The sequence below is a fragment of the Hemibagrus wyckioides genome, linkage group LG23 (assembly GCF_019097595.1).
Source record: "Hemibagrus wyckioides isolate EC202008001 linkage group LG23, SWU_Hwy_1.0, whole genome shotgun sequence".
NCBI classification, from domain to species: Eukaryota; Metazoa; Chordata; class Actinopteri; order Siluriformes; family Bagridae; genus Hemibagrus; species Hemibagrus wyckioides.
Window position 1 is genome coordinate 10,109,128 of NC_080732.1, and position 10,013 is coordinate 10,119,140.

Genomic DNA, 10,013 nt, shown 5'->3' on the forward strand with positions numbered 1-10,013 from the left:
AATGTAATGGCTGATCAGTGTATATGCGACATACACCGATTTGAAAATTTGAACTTAAAAAAAAAATTAAAAATGTCATAGTATTGCAAATATCACTGAAAGCAAAATGTATCTTTACAGCACAAAATGGGCTCTCTGAACGATTCCAACATCTAATAGTGCTGCATGATCCGTGTGAAGATGGCAGGAGTCACAGGCCTCATGTTAACCTGCCTGAGAGAGTTATTTGATATTGTAGACTCAAAACCACCAACCTTGATGATGGATTTAAAATCAGTCTTTTCAAATGCTGCTACTTGTTCCAGTAATTCTCTGTGGGAGATTAAAAAAAAAGAGTGATGATTACAGGTGGGTCAAAATAGAAATAAAAGCTGTGAGTTTAAATAAGGGGATTTGACTTTAAAACATTACTTGCACATTCCATATAGGGCTACAACTAACTACAACCTTTGTGATATTAAAAGCAGATGAAATCTGTAATGCATTACCTACATATACAGTAATTCATTTTTTATCTACACTATATGGACAAATGTATTGGGCACCTGGCCATTAAAACACTGCATTGTAAATACATAGACATTAATTATAAAGTTGTTCAACCCTTTGTAGCTACATCAGCTTACGCTCTTCTAGGCAAGATTTCCACAAGATTTTGGAGTGTTTTTCAAGCAATTTGGTGCTATAGTAGCTTTTCTGTGGATATATTAACCACTGCACCCCAGGAACTCCCCAGGAGTTCTCCCCCCAGGATCTTGTCTTTGGGAAATGCTCTAGTCATTACAATCTGGCCCTTGTCAGTCATTTAGATTATATAACTGTTTCTAACAAACCAAACTTTGAGAAATGACTGTTCACTTGCTGCCTAATATATCCCACCACTCGAGATCAATGCTATTCTCTTAACCAGTCAATGGTTTTACTTTTATTGCTGATCAGTGTACATTTACTGTTTATTTTAATAGGAACACTTGAATGCCTGCTTATTTATTCAGTTATCCAATCAGCCAGTCATGTGGCAGCAATACAATGCATAATTTCATGCAAATACACATTACAAGCTTCAATTAATGATGCAACAGAATAAAGAAAAAGTATGATCTCTGTGACAATGGTATGGTTGTAGGTTTGGGATGGGCCTGGTTGAGAGAGGCCAAATCACCAGATTGGTTCAAACTGGCAGGAAGGATATGGTAACTCAATCACTCTTTACAACCATGGTAAGCAGAAAAGCAACTAAACTTTTTTAAAATATGAAACCTTGAGGTGAATGGGCTGCAACAGTGAAAGAGCACGCTGGTATAAGACTACACTGTGAACCATGAACAGGAATTTGAATTTGAGTCAGAATCAGGTCTATTGGCAAAGTCTGTTTTGTACAGACAAGGAAACTGGTGGCAAGCTGTTTGTGACCGTCAAAAGTATAGATATAAATAACATCACTACACAATTATTTTCCAGACAGTGCTATACAGATTAAATTAAGGTCACAATATACAGAGTATGTGACGTATATAAAGTGTACATTTATTGTTTATGACATACCTAAGGTATGCAAAAGAAATAATGTTTCTCCTTAAAAAATACTTGTTACCAGCAGGTTTGAAAAAAGAGTGAGTGAGTGGGCAGGTGTGTCCTGCACACATCAGAAGCTGATGCACTATTCAGTAAATAAACTCATTATGGTGAGACTCATGTTATGATATAAAATCTCTATTCTTCAGAAGAGAGGATAATCAATTAATATATTGATTGGTGATCTATGCAGATTGACCCAATGTTTAAGGTAATTTACACTATACCTTTTAAATGGTTTGTGTAAAGGTCATAGCAGTAGGTTTAGGAGAGACATTATTTCTTTTGCATTCATTGCACCCACTGACATTTAATGAGAACTGTACATGATTTTTGAATAATCAGATTTTTTTTGTCTCTTCATAGGTAATTTGCAACAATAAGCAAAGAGGCATTATGGTGAGTCATTTGTGGTTTATGACTGCCATCTATTGGTCAATTGTTGGAATAATATTTCACCTTTGTGAAAAGCATGAATTTATTAAGACATGGTTAACGTGGGACCAACATGTCTGATATAGTATTAGACTTCAGTTGCATGCATGCTGATTAACATAGGAACTGACTGAAATGTTTGTAGTGCTTGTACTATCCATAAAAAGAGGGCTGGCTTTTTTGTGCTTTTTACATTCTTATGGGACTTTAGATGCTGTGCACACACTATAGGCCCATGTATGCCCAGCATGTATGCCATACTGTTCATTTTCATTACGACCTCACTTCCAATTCTGTGAATTAATGTCAAATTATTTTGACTGTTATTATGATTATTTTAAAAATCTATCTGGTAACTTTTGTGTGGCTTTGGACCTGAGCCAAAAATGGTGAAAATTGGACAAAAGGTTGTTTTTTCAAAAAAAAAAAAAAAGAAAGAAAGAAAAAAAAATCATATTGCCATAATAGGGGCACAGAAAAATTGGAACTTGTCTGTTCTTTCTATTTTATTAATGATAAGGGTTCTCCTCCATCTACTGATGCCGTCGGTCACAGTACATAATGAATGTCCTTTAAGATTTTTGACCTGAACCAATACTGTTTTTTGGGTATGCGGTAATAAGGCCTATACTGATATACATCGTCATTGGAATTGGAAGTGTTGCTATCCAGCCTTTGTTGTCCCCAGTGTACACACACGTAACCCTTGGCAAAATCCCAACTCTGAGTACTGAGTACTGTGTGTCTTGTCGCTATAATAGGAGGCATGTTCCAAGACATTGGAGGAGGAGGTAACATAGCCACTCTTAACAAAATAAATGGCTTGACTTATATGCTTTAATCCTTAGCTAACAATTCCGAACAAGCGCTGAAATTAGTCAACAGTGAATTAGAAGCTATAAGAAATGTAGTACTTCAAAATAGGATAATATTATCTATAGTGGGGAGGTGTCTGTAAGATGCTTAACAGCTCATGCTGTTTCTTTATTCCTGATAACATCACCAATATCATTCAACATATGAGAGAAGCTCTACTCTCCATCACCGGCAGATGACTTATGGTATGTGTGGTTCTTTTCTCTTTGAGGTGGTTGGGGTTATTGGCTTTTGCATTCCATTGTACCAATTATTGTGAATATTGTTTTCAGCCCTTCTGTTCTTACCTTGTATCTTTCAATCTTTCAATGTATTTATACTTGTGTAAGGCGATCCATAGGTGTCCTAATTGAAAACATTTACATATCAGTTCCACTCAACACAATAAAATAGGTCTTCTTCTTGCTGGACAGGACCACCCTCTGACCTTTGGCATGCACAGCCTTAAATAGTGGTTGATGTATGAGGTTGGGGCTATAGGATGGCCCAGTGAGCAGTGAGAGAGAGTCGTTGATGCTTGTTAAGAGTATGCACAGGTCCAGTTGGGACCTAAGGGGGCAATTATAAATTCTGAATCCATCAAGGCATGCTTTAACCTGAGCTGACTGTGTAATACCATTTGTTTATGAGCTCATCTATGACCTCGACTAGGACCATAATATCCTTTGATTTGGCCTGGACATTCTTTCTGTTCTGTTCTGTTCTGTTCTGATAAACATGCGTGAAGCCCAGACACTTTGCAATGAATTCGTCAACCCATCAGTAAAAGCATAAACCACCATGTCTGTTTCTGTTGATGTATTTTGTTTATCAATAGATAACACTGAATACTACATTTTTCTTATAAATAATCCCTGCTGAAGCCTTGAAGAGTTTTGCTATCTAATCAATGTCTCTGCACTGTCCCTTCCCTGAATTTATGTCCCATAAATATTTAAATATTAAAATATTTAGTAAATATTTAGTAATTTAGTCTGAAATGTAGTAAATAGTCCTAAATAAAGATTAGGATTTCTCGGATTAAAGCTGAAAGTCTACAATACAATCTTGATTGTTTAATTTAAAATCCATTGTGATGGTGTACAGAAGCAAAAATTTGAAAATTGTGTCAATCCAATTACTAAATATAATAAACTTCCTTTCAAAATTAGTTGAAAACCTAAGATAGATGAGATTAACAACAAAATTAACAGGGTTTGAAATGACAGCAGAGCACACATAGAGCCTTAAGTGAAGGGTGCTTTCCCTGCCTGTGTGTTTAAGCAAGCCATAGTGACAAGTATGGTCCTAAGACTTTAGACTCTTACATAGCATTATTTTATATTTACTTTTGTTTGTGCACTTTACAAGGATCTGCAGTTGACTGATTGATTAAAATATTTGTAAGCACTAAAATACTCATATAGAGTTTAGGCTTACTGTATTTTATTTTTATATATGGCCAAAAGTATGTTACATCAGATGTAAAGGTCAGGAAATGAAAGATGAAATTCTAATCCATTATCTCATTTTCATCTCTTGATTGCAAACCAAAAGTCTTCAGTGTACAGCAAATAACATTACTGTGCTCCAGTACTTTTGACCACATAGTGTCCTTCATGGCACCATGGCGAAGCTGCTTGATGTTTAACAGTTTTTAACAGCTAAGTTTAATCATTTGTAAGAAGTAAAATACCAAAATACGTTTTAAGTATATTCTACATATTTAGCCAAAAAGATACTGCAGTCTGTTCTGTAAAGACAGTGGTGTTAAAAACACTGCCCTAGGTACACAAATATATATTATACCTATGATTTTGTGCATATTTTTCATCATTCTATTAACACATAGCACTAGGTTTTGTGACAATACACAAAATTCAAATTACAAATGATACAGTGGTGTCCCAATGCATTTCTTATAAAGCAACAAGGCATTGTCTGAATATGTGCCTTGGCTTTCCATTTCCATTTGACTGTTCTGCAAATAAAATCCTTCTGGCCACTGCAGGATTTGTATCTGTCAAAATGTCAAAGTCAAAATAATGCTGTATTGGCCATAAAAGGACCACGATAGTAATTATTATGGTCTAAAACCAGTTGTTTCAGTTTCATTGGCCAACCTCTGTAGCTCTGCTGTGAATTCTAAATAGAGTAAAATTGCTGGATACTACAGGCTGTTTCAGAATATATTTTTTTTGCAGATTGCACATGACTGTGGCTTGTATTTGGCCTGTGGGCCTTGAGTAAAGCTTTAAAGGTACACTACATGTTTACTATCCTTTTTCGCACGGTGTGTGAATCTTGCCATGTATATTCTTCTGAATAATAACAGAGCCTAAAGCACTGTTAAGCAAATGTAAGAGCACAATAAATAAATATTAGCCACCCTCCTAAACCATATAGTTTCTTCTGCATTTACATTATTATATGTGTCCCTTAACTGTTGAGTGAGGAAGGAAGTGGTTTTCTTTGTAAGGCATAGCTCCAAGACCCAGTCAAACCTAGTAAAGGTTTCAGTAAAGCTACACTAAGAACTAGGCTTCTAATCTCAAGTTCTCAGTTAAAACAATAGTGACTATATTTTTGCTGTGATTGTACTTGGTACTTTAATACTCATAAAGAGCTATTCTAATCTTTTTGTGTAAAAAACAGTATTGCTATTTAGAAAACAATAACAACAATAACAATAAATATTATTATTATTATTGCTACTAACTGAAGACGTTTTTATGATTCACAGTATTTAGGTTTGCAGAGGGCAGAATGAGTATTTAGTATCAATGACATTAAAAAGTAGTACCTGCTCTCCAGCTCTGAGATATCAGTCTGCAATTTCAGGTAGAACTTCTCAGCTTGGGAAAAGAGCTGACGAAGGAGCAAGACATTGGTGTGGGCGGTGTTGATGAGCTCCATCTCCACCTCTCCATGCACCACCACCTGCAGCCCATCCAGCATATCTGACACCTCATCCACTGTAAATGTCTCCTCAACAAGTCTAGAGGAAGGGGGAGTGACATTATTATTGATATCATTGCTGTTTAAACTAATGAGAGAGGATACGAGAGGTGGTGTGAGAGGGCGACATGTAGGAAGTGAGTAAGTGAAGTAAAAAGAAAATTAAAGTGAGACTGAATGAAACAGATAAAGAAGATAAGGTATATATATATTATATGGTAGTGAAATGGAGATTAAAAACCTAGTCTATGAAGCGAAATGTGGCCTCTCACCTGCTGTCTTTGAGTTCCTGAAAGCACGAGTCAATAGTCTTGAGTCGCAGTAGCCTCTTGGAGCGAGCAAAGCGCATATAGTTTATGACCTCGTTCTGGTGATGTTCGCTGAACCCAAAATCAGCCTGCAATGTTGATAACAGAAACACTTGTTTGTAATAATGAAGAATACACCCAAAATACTTGCACTCAGCACCCAGTTTATTAGGCACTCCTACCATCTATGAGGTGTCCTAAAACTCTCTGTACACGAGAAATTAACTATTCCTAATTACTATGCTATTAACGGCCTACTTACAAACATGGGAAACATATTATGACATTTATAAACAATCCATAAACAGTCCAAGGTATAAGTACTAAAACGGAAGCCCCACACAATATAATGTTTGTTAGTTCACTAGATATCAGGATTCACAGTTTGCTGGAGTAGCTACGGACATATACCAGTTTATTCTATTAGCCTGCAAACGATCGTACCAGCTAATTCGTCGTTTCCATGCAGTTACCAAAACTCTATTTATATGTTTACTGGTGCTATTGGTTACATTTTTCGTGACTCTGAGCTAACTATAAAGCCTTGATAAATAGGAGTGCAGTAATGTAATTAGTAAGCTCACTAGCCTAACAGGTCTAAGCTAGCTACTTACCATGGCACCAAGATGTAAATGCGACTCTAAGCAGGAAAATACAGACGTCAGAGTGCGAACTAGTGTGCCAACATGGGGAACAATCAGGCACTGAACCGTGAATTCTAGTTTTTGTCTGGTATATTAGTAAACGCGAATTAGCTACGTTATTTGTCTTGCCTTTCTCCCCCAGCCTATTTAAGTTGCTCCTGGCAACGGAATAGCGTCACTGCGCTACTACCTGACAGACGGCAGGGAACACTGAAGCAAAAGTGGTAGTAGAGAGCATTGAAGAAATACGCGAAGAAGTGATAAAGGGCCAATGGTATGACTCGCTTTGAGTCTTTCCGGTTCGTAATACTGCAGGAATCGCACTAAACGCGGAAAGAAAAAATACTATTAGTGAAGAGATATTATAAGTATTGATAAAGGATATAGGGACCTTTGAGGTTTTAAATTTTACACACCTCTACATTAATTTTAAAGTAAAATTGATAATTTAATATATCAATAAAGACAAGGCGTAAGAAACATTTGCCCCAATTTTATACTTAATTCTTTAGGTGGCATCCATTTTTTCTCCAAATGTTTTCTGTTAAAAAACCTGGTTAAACTGTCTAACTTCCATAAACAATCACTGCTGACTTGGCAATTAGTCTTCAAACACAACTATTCATCACATTGAAATTTTATATGGCATAATAAAGATATCTTTAATAAGACAGGGGTGTCCTTAACCCTGTTAAGGAATTATATAAACATTTTAAATTGGATATAGTGTACTCTTAATATTAAAATAATATAAAACAAACATTTAAAAAAACTTGGGACTGTGAGGTACTGTGCCACTTCAATTTGTTTACTTAATATAAACTATGTAAGGATGTAAAATTATATTCTTTACCCTGAAAATAAATTGTTATTCTGGCAATATAATAATATTATTATTATTATTAGTAGTAGTAGTAGTAGTAGTAGTAGTAGTATTAATGATTAAAATAATGATTAAAATAATGATAATAATAATAATAATAATAATAATAATAATAATAATAATAATAATAATAATAATAAAAAGCCCTAAGACCCAGAAATTAGCATCTTGCACTTCCGGTTCATCATACAATAGTCATTTGTGGTTAAATGTCTGAGATCAGGTATGTGGTTAACACAAGCTCACTTTTTATTCTATGACATAAAATACACTAGTAGTATCCCACTAGTGATTCTTATGTGTTTAGAAAAAGATGGTAGTTTACATGTGGCTAAATAGGACTGTTGTGATTCAGAGGGTTTTGAACAAAGGAGAGGGTTTTGGACAAAGTGGAGGCAGGCTATGGAAACTCTACAGTGTGCTTTATTTTTATTTTCAAGTTTCAGCATTACTATTTAAAGGTACATACAAACACGGCTACATGTGTTCCCCTCAGCTCTGCTCTCCATACAGAAACTGGCTCTCTACCATGCCCCTTCTTCCACAGGGACTAAGGAGGTTGACTACATTAATTGTCCTTATGCCGAACATGAAAATGTGTCCAGGTTACATGTGTAACCCAATTCTCTAAAAAGAGAACAAGATGCTGAGTCATCGCATGATGCTATGGGAACACAGAAGTGATGTCTAAAGCTTTGTGGGAACACATGCCAATCTGTTGGCTGAAGAAGGTCAGGGGACGTAGCAGCGTGCCTCAGCAAGACCATAAAAGGGTTTCTACATCATATACCTCCAGCTTCTAATTGTCTAAAGGATGGTGCTTTCGGATGCTCAAACTCTCTTCCCCTCTCAGGGAATCAGGTTACACACATTATGGGAACATCAATACCAATGCTGCACATGAGGGTAGATGTTTGTCCCGCAGGGCCATGTGAATTGGCACAGATTGCTGTTGGGAACAGAGATCAACCCACAGGACCTGAGACTCCAGGTCTAGGCTATGAAACCATATTAATGTGTGCAAAGAGGACCAGTCTGCTGGAGCAAAAACATTGTGTGGGGGTACGACTCTAGCAAGCACACTGGATTGTGTGGAGTGGAGTGAGTCCTGATATCTGGGGTGAAGTCATACTATTCGCTCCAGAGGCCTGGGCAATGGTCTCTGTTTCTTAGTGTGCAAGGCACTGCTTGGTGACCAGGTTGCCTCTATTGTGGCTAACAAAAAGTGTATTGGACTTACACCATATGCTAGAGTGTCGGATTTAGGCCCTAAAGGCCCGAACCAGGCATAGCAAGTGTAGCCATTCCATCAACAGGCAGAATTGGTCTTAGTGCACACTGGCTATGACTTCTAGGAGCAGAGGTATCAGGGAAAAGGCATAGAGATGGAGCCTCAGCCCCGAAATATACAAGAGTGTTTCAGAGCCAGAAAAACAGCCTTCATCTCTACACATTTTATGACCAGGGTAGTCATCAAGGACCACATACTAGCCCATGAGGAGGGCATCCATCTATGAGGGCACATGCCATCCTACATGGCTTAGAAGGCAATGCATTTTTTCTCCGTGCTGCTGAAGAATGGGAAAGATAGCTAGCAATCATCTTTTCAACCCTAGGCAACACCCCATGCTCATGAAGGCCCATTTTCACTAAATAGTTGGATGTAACAGGACAATGTGAAGGACATGGAAGAATGAGAGATTTGGCGGTAGCACACGGCCTGAAATCAGATAGTGGTTGTCTAGCTTAGAACAGGTATTGCTAGCCTGTTCATCAGGCCAGTGTAAGTGAAGCTTAGAAACAGCATGTGTCAATACCTTGATATGGGGTTTGATAATGATATTGGGTTTGGTGGAGGCTGGCAAGGGATTTTATGATTTGTACCAATGGTGAGGAATCCGCTGGCTTCTTCAATTCCCAGGTTGCAGCAACAGAGTAGCAGTCTCCAAGTGGTTGTGTGGTGGGATAAGGAAGCAGGAGGCAGAGACAATTTATCATTAGCATATTGACTTTTATATTGCCTGATCTCCAGGCTAGGTTGATTGTATAATTGATTGTATAAATAATTTTCTTACCAACAAGCAGTGATTACATCTGATATTAGATTACTTGTATTCACAGTAAATATATCCCTTATTCACCCAGTACAACCCAAATACAAAGGTATAGAAAACACAGGACAGTGCAGTGTGAGGAGTGATAAGATCTTTTAAGTAAGAGGGTGCGGTTTTGAATCTGATCCATGCAGCTCCTGAAAGCCAGTGGAGGGAGCACAGCAGTGGGGTGTAACAATCACCACAACCAGTTCGCAGCTGTCTTCTCATGAGAGCTGTGTCAGACACAAATGGCCCATTA

At 37.3% G+C, this 10,013-nt stretch overlaps 1 protein-coding gene across 2 annotated transcripts in view; it reads right to left on the reverse strand.

Moving 5' to 3' along the window:
* The window catches only part of lztfl1 (leucine zipper transcription factor-like 1), a 42,735-nt gene extending 35,763 nt beyond the window's left edge, over window positions 1-6,972 (reverse strand). Inside the window, exons 1-4 of one of the 2 annotated variants that reach the window (XM_058376611.1) lie at window positions 6,746-6,972; window positions 6,096-6,220; window positions 5,669-5,863; window positions 255-312 (exon numbers count right to left, since the gene is read on the reverse strand). In XM_058376611.1, coding sequence (XP_058232594.1) covers window positions 255-312; window positions 5,669-5,863; window positions 6,096-6,220; window positions 6,746-6,748 — 381 coding nt within the window. In that variant the 5' untranslated portion in view covers window positions 6,749-6,972. The remainder of the gene's footprint in view (window positions 1-254; window positions 313-5,668; window positions 5,864-6,095; window positions 6,221-6,745) is intronic. The other variant, XM_058376612.1, reaches the window with a different exon arrangement.
* Between the last annotated feature and the right edge of the window lie 3,041 nt (window positions 6,973-10,013).